The sequence below is a fragment of the Drosophila navojoa genome, chromosome 3, assembly GCF_054131105.1.
Source record: "Drosophila navojoa isolate 15081-1374.11 chromosome 3, UAZ_NAV_1.0, whole genome shotgun sequence".
Classification (NCBI taxonomy): domain Eukaryota; kingdom Metazoa; phylum Arthropoda; class Insecta; order Diptera; family Drosophilidae; genus Drosophila; species Drosophila navojoa.
In genome coordinates this window covers 4094724-4116538 of record NC_142891.1, presented here as the reverse complement: position 1 = coordinate 4116538, position 21815 = coordinate 4094724, and the positions used below count along the sequence as shown (strand labels likewise).

Here is a 21815-nt window from a genome sequence, read left to right as displayed (position 1 = left end):
TATAAATATAGAGCTGACGAAAGCTGTAATCAGCAGTTGTAAAAGTAGAGCTGAAGTTCCTTCAAAATGAATATTATATTTAATCTCAACTTTTTTTTTTCTATATTTTGTATCCAGCTGATAAGGTCGTCTTTCTAAATAATCATCATGCTAATTTTATAGATGATTTAATTAGGCATTGATTATTTTTTTGTTTGCAAACTTTGATTAATGGATTTCCAATATCAATTTAATTCTTTTTTGTTCACAATGTCTGCTGTTATGTTTGGGATACCCTGTAATTGGGGTGTATACGAAATGAGGCGTTATTTATTAGAGTGCATATCAGAGGATTCTAGGATTCTAATTATATAATAACAACAAATATTATTTGAATACTTTAAAATGAATTGAAGAAAAGTTTACTTGATATTTATATATGTATATGTATGTATATTCACTCCATAAGTTACAGGGTATTTTTAGCTGGCTTAACTAAGAATCTTACAGCTTCTCACTTGTTATCCCTCTGCTTTTGTAATCTTTAGCATTCCATGAAGCTTTTTCTTCTATATTATTTACTGTGTTGAAATTGTGAACAAAAGATTTCAATTATTGCTAAGATAATTTTGCTGTTGTTGCTCTTGACAACAAAAATAAAACAACCGTCAGATCTTTTGTTCACAAACACTTCGACGCGGTGGGTGGCTACAACAACAACAACAACAGCTAATACAATGGAAGCCAACAGCAAACTTAACCTTGACATTTGCTCAATGTCAAACTGTGATTAATTAAGAAAAAAATGGTACAAAAAATATTTTTGAAATTCTCTTCACTTTTTTTTTTACATATTTTCTGTAGACAGAAATTCGTAATACATTTTGTGCGCAATTTGTGAAAATCGAATTGAAGAAATCAATAAATTTACCTTTTGCATTGTAAACAAATTGTTTACCTTTACTTTTGCTCTTTTTATTATTTCTTGACCAAATCAATAAACAAAACCCAAATAAACAGAATCAAAAGCCGAAGCAGAACCAGAACCAGATCGAATACCATAAGGTATTCACGGTATATATCATAAGTCGGGCACAATAAGAATTTGCTACTGGGGCATGGAAACGTGGCGCCAGCTGTAATTGCTGAGTGAGCGAGGGAACGGAGGGAGTGGTGCTAAATGGGGATGTGGAGCCATGTGGCCGATTAATGCGAGCAGCACAACAGAAAAACAACATATGTATGTGAGTACATTAACAAGGTCACAAAGGTGGGAGGCATAGAAAGGTAGAGTGAAGAAGATACAATTAAGAAATACTCTGGGAAAGATAGAGGGAAAGACACAGAGAGAATATAGAGGGAAAGGGAGAGTGTTGGAATTAGAGGAATAAGCTTGAGGCCGTAGTGGAAGTACAGAGAGGTGAAGATAAAGAAAGTCTACAGGAGATCAAGAAAAATATCAATGGAGTATAAAATTATTATAGAATTATAAAATATATGAATATGATTTTAAAAGGAAATACTTTTGTATTATATACATATAAATATATATATTTCTCTATCTCCTCTCTCTCTCTCCCTCTCTCTCTCCTCACGCTATCTCTATCTACTTCACCACAAAAACTCCTCAGTTCACTCAATTTCAAAGGGTATTTGAGATGCCTGCCAAATAAATTGCGGAGTCTGTTGAATGAAAATAATAAATTTCATCCGCTCGATCGCAATTAATTGCGAAAACGACTTTTAGCTGCTGTGGCAGCTCCTGCTCTCGCTTTTTGGTCAGAGTTAATTTCGACATAAATAAACAAATACGATTGTTAAATACTTGTTCTTCTTCTTCTTCTTGTTTTCTTGCGCTTTAATTTGTTTGCTGCTAAAATACAACAACAATAACATAAATGCAAACATTTCGCAGGCCTATGGAAAACACAAACATCTGGGCCCGTTATATGGGGCATATATAGACATATATAATATATATATATACATATGTGAGTGCGTGTGTGTGCCAATTGAATTGACCATGAAAAGTGTTTTTGCCAGCTGCCCAGGCGAGTGTGTGTGTGTGTTGTTTTTCAGGTGTGCTGTAATAAAAACAGCGCGTTTTAATTTTACATTTTCCGTCTAGACAAAAAATCATATAATTTCTTTGAATGGAACTAAATTGTAAATTTTTTGCATTCTACAATCTTAAGTGCTTTATTTTCTCTGGGATTTGTTTTCTGCTCTGCTCATTTCAGAGTTATAAAACACTATTATATCATTTTTATTCAAGTCAAAGTTAATGTATAAGGATAAAGCACTTAGTTATACAATATAGCTATATATGTAACTTTTCTATGTATACCATAAACATCCTTTCTTCACAGATTGTCACCCCTAACTAATCCAAGAATTTCTCGAACTGCCCCTAACTTAGCCAATTTCTGCATGCTCTAACATTTTTAATTTATATCAAGCTAAAACTTTTCAAATTTCAGAACTTTTTTCTATACCCAGCTCCTGTTTTAACCCCATCACCGATAGCGTTTCGATTAAAAATACAAATAATCGATAACATATTTATAAGCCGCAGCGTAGAAGCTTCCACCTGGAGCATGTGTTTGCGTTTTCACGCTGCTTTTCCAAATGACTGCACACTAATCAAGCGAGTAAGCGCAAGATAGAGAGAGAGCGAGAGAGAGAGAGAGAGAGAGGGAGAGAGAGAGAGAGAGAGAGAGAGAGAGAGAGAGGGAGGGAGTCGCACAGACTGCGAGACAGAGCCATGCAAGCTAAAAGCCTGCGGCACGAAAAGGTCAAAGGTCGCCAAGGGGGCGGGCGAGCGCGTGCGTTTACCTTTTGGGCCGTTGACACAAACTGCACAAGAAACAAATTTGAAAAAAAAAAATATATATATATACAATATACAAAAACAAAAGCAACCATGGACGCCCACTTTTCTTTGTTGGCTGGGCGTGGCTGTTTTTATTTGCTCTATTCGAGCTCCACTTTAGATTGGCAACGGCAATCAGACAGCGAGAGAGTGAGACAGAGAGAGCGAGACAGCGAGGTTTTGGACGCAGTTCAAGGCGGTTCACTGATAAATAATACAACTCGAATAAAAAAGCATTCTGTAGAAAAGTTGGCAACGCCTTTCTGTGAGGCTTGTCTAATTAGTTTGCATTGTTGCGAGTGGCCATAGGGACGGCTCGGTAGCTCAGCTGTAATAAGCAGTTAAGTAGCTAAGTCTCTTTAAGTACATTCAAGTCTCTAAGTATCTTTGCAACGCTTCAACTTAATTTCCAGTTGGCAGTTGGCGCGGCAGCTAAGGCAAATGATAACAGCGTTGCCACACTGCGTGAAATTGGGCAAACGCAAATGTGCGGCACGTGCGACAAGTATTATGCGATTAAGATTAGAAGTGTGCTGTAAAATGCAATAGCTGCGCCCTGGCAGTGCTTGAGGAATATATTAAACTAATTGTGAATAGATTTACAATGGGCATGCAAGACGTGAAAAATACCCGGCATGAAGAAATGCTTGAATCTGATATGATAGATATTTATATATTTTTGTTTATGTAGAAAATAATTTGTAAATGAATAATATATTTTATCTCCTAATCTACCTTTACTCTTTGAGTTTAAGTATTCTCCCTATATATTCTTCCGACATTAAATAAGATTGGCACACATATGCATGTACATACCTAGCTCGAGGACAGTTTCCCTTTGCCGTTACGTACACCCTTTCATAGCCTTACTGCCCCATAATCATTCACAATTTGAAATGCAATTGCAAAAAAGAAAAAACACTCGCATATCGTTTATAGTGTTCGACGGCTGTGCTATTCCTATGCGATAAGCCAGCAGTCCCCCGATGTAATCGCCGCCAGCTAGGGAGGGGCTGGAAAGCAAACAAAAGCCACCCGCAAAACGAGTAGAGGGAGTGAGAGAGATAGAGATAGGGAGAGATGGAGAGCTAGCCAGAGGGGGAGAGGGAGCTAGGGGGGCGGCGCGTGTGGTCAGCTTGTTGCATTTTGCTATACAACCGCAAAAGCTATAATTTTAATTTCTTGATTTTGACGTATACCCTGGAAGAAGTTGCTAAAGGGTATGCTGAAATTTTCTATGAATTTTCTATGAAAACTAAAACTAAACCAAATGACTCTAGCTAAAAAACAAAATCTTAGAAAGATATTAGGCATATTTAGTTTAAACCACCTCAAAGGGTATTCTCAAGTCATGCCCCGTCTTCTACCCTCTCAACTCACGCTGTTGGATAATTGATTTTTCAGCGAGTTTTCTTCTGCGCTCTTCGCTGTCAGAAAATTTGCATTTAATGCACATTTCGCAAGACGTTTTTATAATTTATTTAACTTATATATATATTTTTCTCTTGTATAATATTCGCATTAATTATGCAAAACGCTTGGAAATTGATGTGCTAATCAAAAATATATAAATAAATAGCAATAGTAATAAAAGAAAATAGCTATTGGGGTCAGCTAAGCTAGTCAATGCAATGATATGCTATCGATTCTAGCTGTTGAGCAACACTTCATGAATAAACTGACTTGTTCAACACTGCAAACTGTGGCTAGCATTATGCTAAACTAATTGTATAGACATTGAAAATTCACATAAACATATCAAAAGCAACATTTGCATACATGCATTAGTTATATGTTTTTCAAGGTGTTGAAAACAAAAAACGAAAATAACTGCGAAGCTAATTGGTCTAGCGACGACTTATGTATGTAGATGGAAATAATACCATTGTGCGAGAGTATCGATGTGGGCAGTCACTGCTGACACAGCAACGATGGCAACATTGAGGAACTCATAATGCGAGCTTTAGAGAGATTTTCTGGAATTTTCTAGAGCTTGCAAAAATTTTGCAAGTTGCTTTCAATCTCAATATTCGTAGATCGAATTTACTCGAAGATACTTTAGAGAGCATCCATATTAGATTGTTGCTTTATATATAGGAAGCGTCATTTTTGGTTTTATTATACATGCTATTGACTATCTATAGACTGCCAATCAATTTTAATAGAGTTATAAAAGGTTCTTTGTGACTTAAAAGATCAACTACTTTTATTTAGCAATGGACTATATACTCTGATAATGCATGTGCAGCTAGTAATGTTATTCAGTTTATCTATACAAATATTTATCATATTTTTAAACTTAATTTTCGACAGTCTAGGACAACTGAAACTCGTTTCATTGACTAACTCAACTTGTTTTTTTTAATGCCAGAATTAAGTACTCTGGCATTTAAAGATCAAACTTGAATGAGCTAAGTCCAATAAGTCAGCTAACAAACAAAGCTGACAGAGGTACATCACATACATATACACAGATAAGCTGAAGAAGAGATAAAGATTAAGAGCAAGGTGAATCATCATATGCATTCTAAAATAGTCAACACATTTTACAACACTCTTTTGCTTAGATCTTTTTAAATATAAGAAATTTCCATTAGACAAAAAACCTAGAGAAAAACCAATCGATTGAAAATTTTTCTTCTTCATTTGCAAACTTTTAACAACACTATTGTTTGGCAACCCATTAGTGCACTGCAGTTAGATTTAAATCGAAAAATATTAATAAAGAATATAGATCATTTTTGGTCCATCAGAAATAAAATATCGTTTGCTGCACTGGACGTTTTACAACACTATTCTCTATTCAGTCGTACTTGAATTCTTTCTCGAAATGCCTAGCTCTTGAACTAAGCAAAAATCTGATGGACTAAACCATAACTATGTTCGTTTGAAAAATTGTGTTACAACGTTTTGCAACACTGCCCCCAAACTTACTCTTCGGTGCTGAACATGCGCACCATATGCCGCTGCAAGTACTGCGGCACACACTGCGGCGATGGCGGCGGCGTTTGATAGGGATTCGTCAGCGTCTCATCGTCATCGAAGTAACCCGACGAGGTGGTGGAGGAGGTGCGCGGATATTTGAGCATAATGAACAAACACGAAACAGGTGAACAATGGCAAACAGTGACAACAATTACACTTTATTGTGCCTGATATTGCTCGGGGTCTAAGCTCTTCGCCGTCTATTTTTGGCACAATTTTTGACAATTGACAATCAATTTGATTATTTCTCTTTATTATTTTATGGTTTTCTTCAATATAGATATGTTTTGTCTGCCTTTTTTATTTGTTTATGGTGTTTTCTTCTTATTTTTGTTTTCTATTTTCGCGCATTCACTGGCATAAATTTAAATTGTATTTACGTAGGCCACGCCCTAATTTGTAGCTGTTATATAAAGAAATTTGTGTTTTTAATTATTATTCAATCAGCACAAAGAGCGTGAAACAAAATCAAAACAACGCGTCGAAAAAATTTTGTTGCTGTTGCTGTTGTTGTTGGTATTTACATACTATTTTGTAGTTTCGCTGATCTAAAATATCTGCGAAAATGTACGAATGAACACGAATTGCGCTCAGCAATTGCAACGTTTTTTTTTTATTTTTTTTTTTTTATTTCTTAATTTAAATTCAATTTCAATTTCAAATTTTTTTTCGATTCTGTTTATTTATATTTGTTTATTAGCGCGCGCTTCGCTGGAACTTGTTTAACATCGTGCCAAATGGTAACAACTAATATTTTATAAAAATTTAGCATTATTTTTATAGCAAATATTCAACCGCGAGAGATTTGTCGCCTCTTGTGCTCGCTCTCTCTCTCTCCGTCTCTCTCTCTGGTCAGCAATTTACAATTAATCAAGCGCTAAACTGCGTTGACTAAAAATAAATATTAAAAAATTAATTAAACATACAAAGAAACGAGATTCTAATTGCTAGCGACGAGCATATTGAGGCATAATATTTCGGACTAGATAAATATTTGAAGAGCATATTGAAAGAGTATTGTCATAGGATGATTGATGGACTTTGATGCATATTTTGACTCACTTCTAGCTAGGAATATATGTATCTACATTTTTATTTGCTTTGACTACATTGAGAGATGTAAAAAAAAAATTATTCGGACATTTTGTAGCATTTACCAACACGCTTTAGGTAATTTTTTTTTTTTTTTTTGGTGAATTTATAATTGTTTTAGTTGGATATATAATCTAATTTTAGCATTTAGCCGCAAATGTGAATCATTATTTATTATTTTTACATTAACCAACACTATATTCGTAGTCGAATTCTCAATTATGAATTGTTTAAGCTGGCTTCCTTTCGAGTTCTAGAAATTTCTTTAGTAGGTAGGCAAATATACCATATTCACAATATATGAACAATATTCACAATATTAATCGAACGTATTATACATATATATTTTTTAGCTTTATGTCGTTTAGATCCTATAATCCATTTTCTAGTATATTTGCTATTAAATTTTCACAAATTTTGCATCTCATAAGAACATCAATTAATACACATTTTGGTCTCGTACTCCGTTAAAAACCTTACCCAACACTGTTAACTTTTATAAACAAAGAGCCGTTACAGAGCTGTCCACATATTTACGTGCCGAATGCAAAACAAATTGTGGAAGTACCAGCAAAATTAATAGATCCAAACAGAGCCAAAGCAAACTTAAAAATTTATACCACAATGCGTTGCGTTTACGTTAGGTTTTTGTTTTTCTTTTTGCTTGTTTTTTGGTTTTTCTCTTTTCTATTTTTAGCCAATATTTAAATATGCGTAGACACCGATAGAAATTGAGTATCTGTGTGCGTTTGTATGGCGGCGCAACGTGGCGACTCAGCCTAAGCGCAAGTATCTCTCGCCGATACACAGATAAAGATAAAGATACAGATGCTCTCCCCGCATGTGCGAGACGGCAGTAACAAGGTCAGGGCGTCGCACAGCAGCCGCAATACGAGCCCAGCCACAATTAACACACGTCATCGATCGTTCGGCTGCTGGGCGAGCGACTTCAGCTGTATTTGTATTTGTATCTGTATCTGTATCTATATTAGCATTCGTATCTGTATCTGTAGCTGTAGCTGTATCTGTCTATCTATTTGTAGCTGCTTCTGTTTGGCGCGTACGTTCAACTTGAATTATAGCAAATTGTTTAAACAAATACTCGAACAACAGCAGCAACAACAACGAACAACAACAGCAGCAACGGCAACAACAATTTTCGTTCAACAATTTTTATTTCAGTACTTTTTTTTTTTGCTTTTTGCTTTTTGATTCTCTTTGTCGTGTCTCGCGCCGGCGACAAGTTTTTGTTTACTGAATTCGAACCGAAAACTGATTTTTACAAAATGCGGCGTTCAAAATCCAAAAACGGCTGCGCCGTCAACGCCGGCTACACGCTCGCCGCGCAGCCAACGTCAGCAGCAGCTGTGACGTTGACGCCGCCAATAAAACAAAATATGTATACACTTTTTGAAAAATACACAAATTTTGTTGTACCCTCTCAGTTTTTCTTCGTATTTTTTGCTGTTGGACTCTTTAAGCTAAACGAAATATTCACATTTTACTGGCCGCCAAATTTGACGATAAGAGAACGGCGACGGCGACGGCGACCGAAGCAGCGACAGTAACTGCGACAGCGACGTCGTCGTACGATAACGACTAAGAGTACCTAACATCAATGATTAGCTAAAAACAAGTATAAAAGGGAGTGCTAAAGCTGCAGAAGTGTACGACTACTAGATACCCTACGATGAGAGTGCCTTGAATTCGAGTAAGCAGTTGGAGATATTCTCTATATACAAACTGATATAACTAGGAAAATGAATGAGGTGTATAAAAATTGAAATATTTGCATACTTTATATACTTTCATATAATCAGCATATCAAATTTTACGTCTATAATACCAAAACTTTTCGAGTTATAGCAAAAATCGATTATGGTTATATATGTAAAGCAATGTATTATATTATTTTGAAATCAAGGTATAATTCAGTTGATCTTCTTGCAGATCAAATATATGTCAAACGTTCATATACCAAACAGAGCCTGGTTTCCTACTCTCTGTTACATACTTCATCATCCAATCAATATACTCCCTGCTATACATATGGTACATTTCACGTTTGTAGTATCAAGAGCACATTCCTGTGGAATCGACTGACGCAGAGTGTGGTCTAGCTGCTTGCGACAAAGAGTCTTATCAAATCGCGATCTAATCACCGCGGTATGATAATTAGCATTTATATGGATATTACTGTTTTCCTCTATGGGGCTCTGGCTGACGTGTGGGTGTAGGTGGTGTATATAACTGAGTCTAGCTGGCGTGGTCTCTGTGGTTTAGTCAGCACACAAAATATGCTACTGGCTGATTGAAATGCAATCATCATCAATTATGAAGCGTTTAAGTAAAGTAAATGGGAAGCAAATATTGTCACAGTAAAATATAGAAATTAGTATAAATAGTACTACAACGATATATAGTATATCAATAAAAAAAAAATTAAACAAAAATATTAAATTAAACAACAACCTGTTATGCATCTAATTCAGGAATTAATTAAGCATGATGTACGATGTGATATATTTTATCATTAAGACTTTGAGGAGAAGCACATGAATAGAATGTGAGATATAGCTTAAGGACAGGTAGAAAAAAAAAATTAAGAAATATATTTCAAAGCCGTAAATAAATTTGTTTCTTAAAAGTATTTGCCTGAAAGCAAAATTATTTTGCTGTCGTTGATAAATGAACAAGTCAATAATAAGAATTATGGCACCAGTGGGTGGAGATAGTTAAACGGGTTCGAATGGGTTCAAGTTTAGTATATATATACCATATATACTTTAATTTATATTTAAATAGACAAGCACATAAATCGTCTCCATTAATACTTAAGGGATTTTTTTTATAGAAAAACCCCGCTCCAAAATATAAGCAATTTATGTTGCTCTTCTGGGAATTATTCTAAGGGAAATATCTGGAAAATATCTTACAAATATCAATTCAGCTACTCTGATATCTGGAGTACTTAAAATAATATTATATATTTAATGTTACTTTATTCTAAACTAAACCTAAAAAAGTTTAGATTTAAGCCAAAAGTTAGTTTTTTTCTTTGAATTATTCAACAAACCCTATTTGAATACAAAATGCATTTACTGAAAATCAAACCTAATTCTAGCACAATCCACTATATATACACACACCTTTGGTATAAGCGCTATTATGTCAATCAATATATCAGCTAGAACAGCTGAATAGCAGCATTTGATAAGCGTGTGCCTGATTACAAAGCACTTACAGCAATCAAAATAAAATAACAACAAAATAAAACTAACAAGAGACGTCATTTGCAAATAGTTGGAACCGAAACAAAAACGCATTATATATCGTAAATACGTATGTATACATACATATCCATATATATATATAACGGCTTACAGCTGCTGCGACGATGATTATCATTAATTTAACCTGTTGATGAAAGCAGTTTTTCCGTTCACGATAGTCTCGCTCTAGCGTCGACATTTTATTATGTGCCAAAAAAAAAACCAAAACCAACTAAATATTCACATGGACTGTGCAGCGAGAGGAGTACGAAAAATCGGCATTAAGAGGGGAGCGCGCGCTAATTGCGAACAGCGCCAAGTGTTGAGTTAGCGTGAAATTTATCGCGGTGAATACGTCGAAAATATAGCTAAACTAAAGCGCAACAAATGAGAATTATATCAATGATAATATTCATGGACTAGGCAGATATCCTAGAAAATTTAAAATTGAAAGAGGAATGTGAAATTTTGAGAGTAAGATTTCTACTGATATATTAAAATCTCATTTATAGTGAGTAAGGACGTATGACATATATAGACATATATACAAGGTGGAATAAAATACATATATCTATAGAAGAAAATTAACTAAGATTGTAAATAGAGAATTTCTTCTATATGAATATCACTTTTTACTATATATAAGAATATTCCTACATATATACATATAATTTGACTTCATTTCAATTTTTAACTGCATTTGAGTTATTGGAGATATATTATATATGGATAAATATCTATATATCATGAAAAATGCCTGAGTATTAGATAATGCTCTCCAGAAACACACAGAATATATCACATATAAAAATTGTAGTATTATTATATGCATATATCTCACATATGTAACATATGCATCCCTTCTATGCATACTACACTCTCTTGTCTACCATTTCTTACAGGGTATATAATGAGAATGTGCAGCATGCATGCCATGCGCAGTCTCTGTGTGCCTCTGCCTTTTTGATTTAAGAAAATTGCTGCAGCAGGCCACCTGCGCGTATACGTAATCTAAATTTATTGGCTCATTAGAGAATTGTGTACATATATTTCGCACGTAAGCAAAACCCGAATGAATAGAGAATACAAAATTTGTATCTATTGGCAACATTTTTTTTTTTTCTAATTGGCATTTAATTGCGATATACGCTATGCTAAGCGCTCAGGTTTATCGGAGACGTCAACACAACAAAAGAGTAGAAAGTTCCAAAAGAAATGCGAAATGTTGACAAGCTGTCTGCATCATTATTCAACACTGTCATTGTCTCGAATACTTTCCCTCTCTACTCTCCTGCCAGCGCACTTGGCTTAACGCTTTTGTTTTTACAGCACTTACAGCAGCTGAGAGAGTCAACATTTGTGAGGCGTTTTTAATTGCGACTCAATATATACGACTATATGTGCTTGTGGAGTTTGCGGAAAGACTTGCGGTACCATATCAGTTAGGCAGTGTGTACACACTGTTCTCCAGTTCCAAATATAAGAACAATCTTTCAAGTGAACTCAAACTGGAAGTGAAGGGTTTTCGCTTGTGTAAAGCTCTTTCGTGTTTGCCCTGGGGGGGCTTAGTGTTGGTAAACACATTCGATCGTACGACATAACGGTAAGTAAGCAAATATTGTAAGAAGGTAAGCCAGAGTTGCTGAGATAACAAAGACGCACCAAAGCACAAGGCTTCCAAGAAAATATTCAGTGTGTAAACCTTTTCGAACTGATATTGGGTAATAAATTGAGTAAATAGAGCAAGATGGTTTTACTTTAGTTGTGCAGCACTGTAAAGGGTTTACCGTATGTATATGTATGAACCTTCAAGAAAAGAAACTAACTGTAAACTGTAAACATATTTGATTTATTATTGCCTAGCTGACATACTGGACATATTTGTATTCGTTGTGCAACACTGGAAGGTGCTCTATTGATAGACAAGTTGTGTAGGAAAAGAGATGGACTTTATTATATTGACTAGCTCATAAGCTGACCATGAAAGCTAAAAACCTTTCCATATTTCTCCTATTCGATTATTATTCCCAATAAATGCTTATCTATATTTCCATATTTCTTCTATTCGATTGGCATTTCCAATAAATACCCATCCATACGTCGTTATACTTACTACTTTCAACCCATCTTAGGGGTGTTATACATAGGTCTAGCCTAGTATCTAGTAACTTATTATTTGAATGTTTATTCTCACCTGCAAAGAAATACAAAAGTAAAGAACAATTAATAAATGGTATAAGACATTGTATAAAAATGTTAAACAATATAGAATATCCTTAGTAAAAGACAAGAAAATGCCCCAAATTATATGTAACTTGTATAGTTAGGGAAATTTAGTTGTATTTACATTAAGATTCTTTAGTATTATCCTTTCCATCGCATTGTATTACCATTCCATATCATACAACATATCTAATTTTTCATGGACAGGCATTACAAACTGCTCTCAAATGTTGTCAAATTGCAATGTGAAGACGCAAAAAAGACGCAGCAACAGCAGAGCGAATGTATAGTCGATGTTTTTAATTAATTGGCGTGTTTAGCGAGTGGCAACAGCGCAAAGCCAATCGAAAATTTATAAAAATAAACTGAGAATCGCAGACGTCAAGAATCGAATGCACTTTTGGCCAACAGCCATGCCGGCCAAAATCTTGTCAATGAAATGTTAATGTGAATGCATATGTATTGGTAAATCTATAAAAATAAATGCATTAAGAATCGGATATAACTTTCGAGCCAAGTGCGAAGTCAGCTGTGAAATGAAAACGAAAATGAAATGAAACTAGCATCTAGTTGGGGGCAGTTGTCCACCTGGCTATCATATAAGGCCATATATAGAGATGATTCTAGTGGGTTGCTCGCACATTCACATGCGACAGTCTAAAATATTTACAACAATTTTTCATCAGTCATCTGACAGGCGTTGAGTCAGTCATGCTCTTGCCCTGTTCTTGTTCACATTTGAAATGTCAAAAAGTGGGCGGACGGTTAATTGATGTCTAGAACATTTTTCGCTCACACAATTAGTGACCGTGGCCTTTGTAGCATGAATTTTTTTTATTTTTTTTTCTCAGATCTTTCATGAGCAAAGTACAAGTTGTAGGCGGTTTTAAGGAATTTTCGTGCTGAAGTTCTCAAGTTACTTAAAAAAAAGAGAAGTTCAAGGTAATGCTAGAGGTTTTTTGGAATTGACTTACAGAAGGTTTCAAGTTACCCAAAATTAAAATTAATTTTTGCTCTTTCATGTATAAATATATAGGAAAAGCTATCAAGCGTTCAACTCAGCTTAGATAGAACTAAAGCGGCTGTATATATAGCTGTTATATGGAGTTCAGCTAAAGAAATATTTAAGAAGTGCATGAGAATCAATCAGGAGAGAACCTCTTTGGTTTGGTCTTATACATTTTTTTTTGCTAGGACTCTCCTTCAATTTTGAAGGCGCCAAGGTCATTTGAAACTGCCTGACTAGGATATAGCCTGAAGCTACCAAAGAGTCTGTATCCTAATTATGCAAGCTTTCTCTTACTTATAAATGACAAAATCCATATTGAATGGCTTCAGGAAAGTCAGTAGCCTTTATCATAACTCCCTTCATATCATACCTCGCCCATATCTCCTTTACAACAATTTTTTCTTGTTTGTGTGTGTGTGATGCTGCAGTTTATTAACACAAGAACAAGACATGGTACGCAAAACAAGCAACAAAAGCCAGTTAATATTTAACAAGTTTTTTCTGAAATTGCAGCGCCAAGTGGCGTCTCGGATGTATCGTGTATCTGGGCCTCTTCGGGAACATCCTTCATTTGAACTTTGCCCACCGGAACTTTGATAACCGTTTCGTTGACATCGTCGTCCTCAAATGTCGATTCAATCACTTGTACATCCGAGCTATCTATGTATGTAATATTTCCAAATTCATTATCATTATCATTATCACGATTGATATCCTCCAAACTCTCCTCCATAATGCCCGTCTCCGAGTTAACCAATGAATTATCTTGCATCTCCTCCTCCTCGTCGATTAGGAGCCCAACCATGGGATAATTCTTATCGAGCAGCGTATCCCAGCGATTTATATACTCGACAATGGTCTCGCGCGGCTGCAGAGCGCGCTCCAAGTAACCAGAGAAATTCTTTCCGGCCACACAGCCCAGCACACCCTGTGAGCTGAACTCCTCGTGGCCAGCCGTGACATCATAGATCTTGTCCTTGAACGCAATCAGAATACGTCCATCATGGCGCGTGCCATCGTATTCCAGCAATTGATTTGATGTCATACGGGTAAACGGAAACGGTGGCAACTCTGGCGGCTTTGCCGGGTCCTGATTGGATTTGCTCTGCCCAGAAACGGCTTGCCTGAACCTCTGATAAAAGTAGCAAAAAAAGTAGCCAACCACAATCAGACCGAATATTAGAAATGCACTAAATATTCCATTTTCCTCAGCCATTTTAGACAAATTGGATTAATGAATTTACTTTTTTGGAAAAACAAAAAAAAAAACGTTTTTTTACGAGAGCTGATATTTATTCTTTTTGCAGTTCGATTGTGACTGAATTTTTGTTTGTAACTGCGACGATACTACACAACGATTTGCCAAAGGTTTTCATGGCCAGCCTGGACCTGAATTTTTTTTTTTTATCTAGGAGTGAAACTAGGTGTCAAGTTAGAATGACATGTAAGTCAATAAAAATTTCGAAAAAAATTTTGTTGGGTTAATACAAAGTTAAATAATCAAATTTAAAATTACAAAAATTTGTTTGGTCTCTTATTTTATATTTAATATATTAGAGTATTTTTTGCCACTTTGATTTTTGAGCCTAGAAAACTTTTATAAATTTTTGTTATAAGAAGTAAAATTAATTGATATTATTTATGGCATATTCTGAGAAAATTTTAACTTATTTTTGTTTTATTTTTTAATTCAATAGATAAATTTCGAAAGGAACTTGAATACAATTTTTCGCTACTATATAAAGAAAACTATTTTAGATCTACAATAAAATATTGACATTAATGGGGGACAAATTATATTTAAGGAGAGTTTCTTTTAATTTTATTATTTTTATATAAAATGAGAATGAGCATCTATTACGTAAGATAGGCTCAATAATCAAATATCTTTAATCACAAATTCCAATCATATTTCATAAATAACACTTTTATTCAGAGCTATAGATCGTCGACAAATCATAAATATTTCAGATTCGATAACAATATACCCGATGAAGCCTACAAAATCCAGATGCTAATTGCACAATTTAAGTTCACAAATTTTCTTTTATTCAAGCTATTTTATTTTTGCTTTTCTCTTCGGATCACAGCACAGTTGACAGCTGCGCAGTGCGTATAGCAAGCAAATATTTGCGTTGATAACAGCAGGCAGTCGTCGTATCAAAATGATATCAGGCCAGGCGAGTGCCACACGGCCAGACCCACTTTAAGCAGGTGATAATGGCAGTGGGAATAACAGGAGTTCAGAAATACGAGCACCCAAACCCAACGGCCTGATAATGTTTTCAATGAGAGTGAAAAGGCGAGAGACGTTGATACAAAGTGTACATAAATATTTTTTATTATACAGTTATCAGTTGATTAAATATGAATTACACATACAAATAAACAAACATAAACAGAGTGACAAAGAAAGACAGAGAGAGAGAGAGAGAGAGAGAGAGAGAGAGAGAGAGATAGAGAGAGTGAGACACATACACAAACACAAGTGTCATATGATAAGCGCCAGCAAATACAAAATACATATTTCATATACAGGGTGTTGCATTCCACTGGGAGAGGCCAGGCCAGCAATGTAAAATGAGCAAACAAATAAATAACACAGAGCAGAAAGTGTTTGGCTAAGGGCTTACAACAGAGCAACAGTAGCAGCCACTGTGTAACACACACAGGTATAAAGCATCTTAGAGCTCTATGAAGTGGTTGATGATTGGGTATTATCTGGTACAGGTTCTCTATATAAACAATTTTTAAAAATATTTATTTTTTTTTTAATGTACATGATAGGATACGTTGACATACTAACTTCAAACTTGCCAAATTATTATTATTATTATTTTTTTTTTTTTTTCTGATATTATTTATATAAATATAATATTATATCCTTGAAACTGATTCGGTTCCCAATAGAATTTTGTAGACATGGAAATTAATAATAAAATTTATAAAAATTTATAAACAGATTTAGAGAATATAAAAGAAATTTTAGAGCTTATATTCTCATATTTCTGTTCATTATTGAGCTTGACACACTTTGTTGTTTTTGTAACCATATTGCATGAGTAAAAAAGCTTTAGTCAGCAAGACTTTGATATACCCTGCACACGAACTACTGTAAGTCAAAGTTAAAATTTTTAAGTGTCAAGTTTTCACAAGATCGCTGAGATCAAAAGAATAGGACGACAGGGCTCGACTCAGCTCGTTAAAGGATATTAATATATTGTATATAGAATTATAATAATATAGTGAAATACGGTTATAGCGACGCTCAAGACACTGTGGTAATATCCTGAAAGTGCTATAATATCTATAACCGTATAGTCCATACTCATATAAATTTGTTAGGGAACCAAAAATTTCGTCGTAATAACCGTACGAGCGCTATAAGCGAAGTCTTTATAACTGGTTGTTCTGTATAAAGTATATATTGTTATTACAACTTAATAATTTATTTATTTTAGAGACCTGTCCAACATGAAGAGATTCTATTATGGTATGAATTCCCTAATTGAAAAGGCTTTATCCAATTTTTCATAATATATACATATTTTTATTTAACAAGTTAAAGTAAACATATTATATATATATATTATATATTATATAATATTATTTCTTCATATTGCACATATATTTACTGAAATATTACAAGATTTATTGCTTGTGCAATTTTGCTGTAGCCAATTTCAGTTTCCATGAACTTGCCGGCTGAACTCTACAAATATATATACAATATATACATACATATGCATATATACATAACATATCTGTACATCAACAATATTGTTTATTCTGATTGTTAACTGTAGCTAGCTACACGTTGTTATGCATTTTACTTACCCAATAAAATCTTTGATAAAACAATAAACCTTAAATAAACCGCGATCATTATTCAGTAAATAATCGGGCTGTATGACGGAAGCGGCCATAGGGCCAATGTTTGTTTGTTGTTGCAATTGTTGTTGTTGCTGTTGCTGTTGTTGCTGCAGCATTGTTACTGCACTGCTGCTGCTGCTGCTGCTGCTGCTACTGTTACTGCTGCAACTGTTGCTGCTAGCCGCCATTTTGTTGGCTAACGATGCAGCCATTTTGTATATTGAACATGCATGTTAGCAGTTGCTGTTAATTATTTCTCTTGTTTATTGTTATTGTTGTTTTTGTTATTGTTGTTGTTGTTGTGTTAGCCGTGCACTTTGCATATCGCAACTGTTAACCGCCAGGAAAGAAATTGTTTACGTTTCAAATGAAAACATACAAATTAAAACAACAAAAAACGAAACCGAAGCAAAATTCAATCATTAAGCAATTGCCAAACATTTTCAATCAATGGAAAATTGTATTACAAAATTTGCCAATTCTCGTTTCGAGCAGGTGTGCGTGTGTGTGTGTGTATCTAGGTGTGTTCATGTGTGTGTGTGTGTGTGTGTGTGCGTCTGTGTATGTGAGTGTTGATAGGCATTGCATGCTTCATAATCAGAGACATTTATTCATATGAGCCAAGCATTTAATTAACATTCCGTTTGCCTCGTTGCGAGGCAATCATAAATTACACAGCTAGAGAAGCAGAGAGAGAGAGAGGGAGAAAGATAGCACTCATATAGCAGCGTGTATGCTCTTGCTGAGACGCCACTGTAATACACTCACATCCTTAACAATTGCATAAGCTTAAGCTTAATGCGTAGAACAGAGACAAATGAATTGAGCTTTAAAGCTTCGCATTTTAACTGTTGAGCTTCTCAAGCAAAAATGCAGTATATACTGAAGCGATAGAGCCGAGGATCATAGTGGAGATTTGATTGAAAGAAGTTGGTTAGACTAAAAAAAAAAATAATAATAAAAATAAATAAAATAAAATAAAAAATGAAAAAAAAAAAAAAATCGTCATAATGGGATATTTAAAGCGTAAACTTATCAAAACTATTGCTAATGCAGAAATATGAAAACTATTTAAATTTAAGTTCGATAGGCTTGGCTTTGGGCATAAAATATAAATTTGGAATAGATGCGTTCAATTTAAGCTGATAGAGTCAGTTCATATTTGCAATTTTTATAGCAAAAAATACGTGTAGTTTCTCTTGAGCTACCCTACTATAAACACAAACACACTGACAAGCGGACAGACCGAAATATGTTGATTATTTTTGAAAAACTTGCTCGTTAGTCAGGCAGTCAGGCAGTCAGGCAGTCGCTCAGTGAGGCAGTTGGCAACAAATGTCGCACACGTTGACAGTTTTGTTTTGGAATTATGACAGCTGGGCTGTCGAGTGCCACGCCCCCTCATATCTGTGTGTGTGTGTGTGTGTGTGTGTGCAGCTATGTCAACGTGCGACTTTTACAAGTGTAAAACACAGCAAGCAACAAGCACGAGCTAAATGAAAAAGATGTTGCCGCCATGATAAGGTGAGCGGCCAACACCAAAAAAAATATATGAAAATGTAAAAAATAAAATAAAATAAAAATACTAAAGAAAAACATTGAAAAAGAAAAATTGTGTTTACAACGAAATTAATTAACATATTTAATTAAGGCAGCAACAAGCTGAAGCACACGTGCTTTAGATGCAAAATTAAATCAACGTGAGAATGTGGAAACGAAAAAAAAATATATATTTATATATAAAATAAAGTATATATATACATGTGTATATAAGCAAGCGAGAATGGCAGGTCGAAGCTTTGATACTCTTAGAAATATTGTAGTTTTAATACCCTTAAAAAAATAAAAGTATTTTTATACAAATTTTAATAAACTCTGCCTACCTCTAAAACTTTTACCCATATAGCTTACATTCAACTGATTTAAAAAAAAATTTTTTTAAGATTCTTTAATAATAATTAATGTAATAATTGCTAATTTTAAAGGCATTTCAAATTTTATAAAAATGCAAATGCCCCCCAAAAGGGTATTAAAAGAGGTACATGTATATCCATATTTTATTTTTATTACGGGGGAGTCTAGAACTGAAAGCAAGGCCAAAGCTGGCCCACTTGAAGAGGCGGCTGTTGTGGCAGAGGAGGGAGGGGGCCGGTGCTTGGCGGTGGTGGACGGACACTTATTAAACAGTTGAGATTTTCAAATTTTAGGGCCCTTTTTAATGAACGTACAACGGGTTGAATGACGACCCTGACTTTGACTTTGACTCGGACCAAAAACAAGTCACGTTCTGAGTGTGTGGGCACTTGACGTAGCATTTGATGACTCGACGAGTGTTTGTGTGTGTGTGCTAGGGTAGGGTTGCCAAGTGCATGACAAGTACCAGAGTTGTTAGGGCTAGAGACCTTGGACAACAACAGCACTCACACAAAGACAAGCACACACACACACACGCATACTTACAGCCTCGCTCGGCACTCAATTGAAAATGAAAATGAAAATGAGCTTTGGCGCCCAACGTGGGATGAAGATCCTGCCATGGAAATGTATTCATAGCCAGAAAATCTCTATTCAAATGGAATGCACAACACAAAACACAAAATGTATATATATATATATATATGTATATATACATATATATATATACTTGTATGTCAAAATGCTTGGGCTGCCAAGGCTTGTCGCCCACACGTTGACAGGGCTTTTGGCCAAAGGCAGCTCAAATTAAGAATTTCATATATACTATATATACATAAGAAGGAAATGTCAGTTTTGACAAGGATAACCGTACTTAGCGAAATAGTCGTGGGTGACTTGTATACATGTATATGTATATAAATATATATATAGAAACACAGCATTGAAGACTCAATGGAACGTGAACTTTGAGCTAAAGCCATAATATAGTTCGCACAGCAAACAAATTAACTAAGAAAATTCATTCATAAATAAAAAAAAAAAGATATCAGCTAATAACTTGAATTTATTTCAATTAAGTTGAGCTTCTAAAAAATGTGTTTTTTTTTTTTTAATAACTTGATTTACGAAAAATTTCTAAAACTTATTAAATTACTTTTTCAAGCTTACATTAAAAAAAATATATATTTTTTATTGTACAATAATTGGAAATTCATATTTCTATTAATTTCAGCATGTTTTTTATTGTATTAAATATTTTTAGATTTATTAAAATATTTGCAAAAATTATGTATTTGCTTTTTTGTTTTTTTATTTAGATATATAAAAATATTTGGAAAAATTATTTATTTGATTTTTTGAGCCTCAACAAATTTTTTTAAGTGCATTTTTCATTGAATTCTAGGAATTTAGAATCGTTTTTAACAGGAATAATGTATATATCAGGAGGAAGAAGGCGTGACAGACCTTAATGGGGGTAATTATATACTTTATATAATTTTTCGGAAGTAAATAAAAACGATTGAAATAGCAGCTTTATGCAGAGTTCTTGGGGCTTATGAAACGGAACTGTTTGGCTGGAAAACATATTGCCTTTGCTATAGATACAATCGGTTGATTCAAAATATCTAAAACAAAATGCTGAAATTCAATTGCAATGAGTATAGAAAATTTTCTTTTCCAAAATCTATCGCACAAGTTTCTTTTTAGCAAAATGAAAGGCCTTCAAACGAAAATAGAGCATATGAAAGTTCATAATAGGATTGCGACTTTTACAACTCTTAATATTGCAGTAGTCTTAACTTTTAGCACTCGAATTCCTAACAACTTTTAGCCAACGCACAGCGAAAGACTGCGGGCCTAACTACAGCCCAGAAGGAGAAGCTCATGAAATATGTAAGCTATTTATTGAATTGAATAGCACGAGTAGTTCTCTTCAGCCCCCAAAAGACATTATTGCTCAAGTTAAATTTCTATTCAGAAAGTTACGCATAATTTTCGCATAATAGACGAAAATAGCGAAAATTGTCAAAGGACCTGGGAGTATATATACAACTATATAATATGTGTGTGTGTGTGCGTGTGCGTGTGTTGTGCATGTGTGTTTGAGTTTGAGAATAAACGCATTGAAGCGTAAAATTTATGCACATCATAAAGGAGCCCGAAAGCTGGCGGCGGGCAGGGGGTAAAAATCAAGGCGTTGAAAGCGCGCATTTAACGTGAATAACGAAATTATGCAAACTACAAGCGGCAGTAGTGACAGCAGAGTATCTATGTGAATTGTATTTCTATATATATGTGTGTGTGTGTGTGCGTGTGCTACGCGTCATTGCGCTGTGCCACAATAAAGCAGCAGCAGCAGCAGCAAGGACGTTGCCAAAGGACTCGTCAACGTTCTAAAAGCGCATTGCACACTGCAGCAACACACAAAAGGGAGCAAAAAAAAAAATACAAAAAAAATAAAAACAGATTCCAAGAAAATAGAGGGAAAAAAAACACATTCGCAGCAGCTAGCGCAACCTTGACCTAAATATGTTGCATGTGGCATGCGGCATGCAGTAGTGTGTGGCATGTGGCATGTAGTGGCAAGTGGGCG

General features: G+C 34.7%; 2 protein-coding genes across 9 annotated transcripts in view; both read right to left on the bottom strand.

The window, feature by feature from the left end:
• Nucleotides 1-21815, bottom strand: part of bun (TSC22 domain family member bunched) — a 129913-nt gene that overhangs the window by 44439 nt on the left and 63659 nt on the right. The window lies entirely within an intron of this gene.
• t-cup (tetleys-cup) lies at nucleotides 13907-14818 on the bottom strand. Its single transcript, XM_089258531.1, has one exon. The coding sequence runs from the start codon at nucleotides 14646-14648 to the stop codon at nucleotides 13920-13922; it is 729 nt and encodes a 242-aa protein (XP_089114657.1). The 5' UTR covers nucleotides 14649-14818; the 3' UTR covers nucleotides 13907-13919.

Coding starts and splice junctions, on each gene's coding strand:
- t-cup (XM_089258531.1), bottom strand. CDS start 14,648: ATGGCTGAGGAAAATGGAATATTTAGTGCATTTCTAATATTCGGTCTG.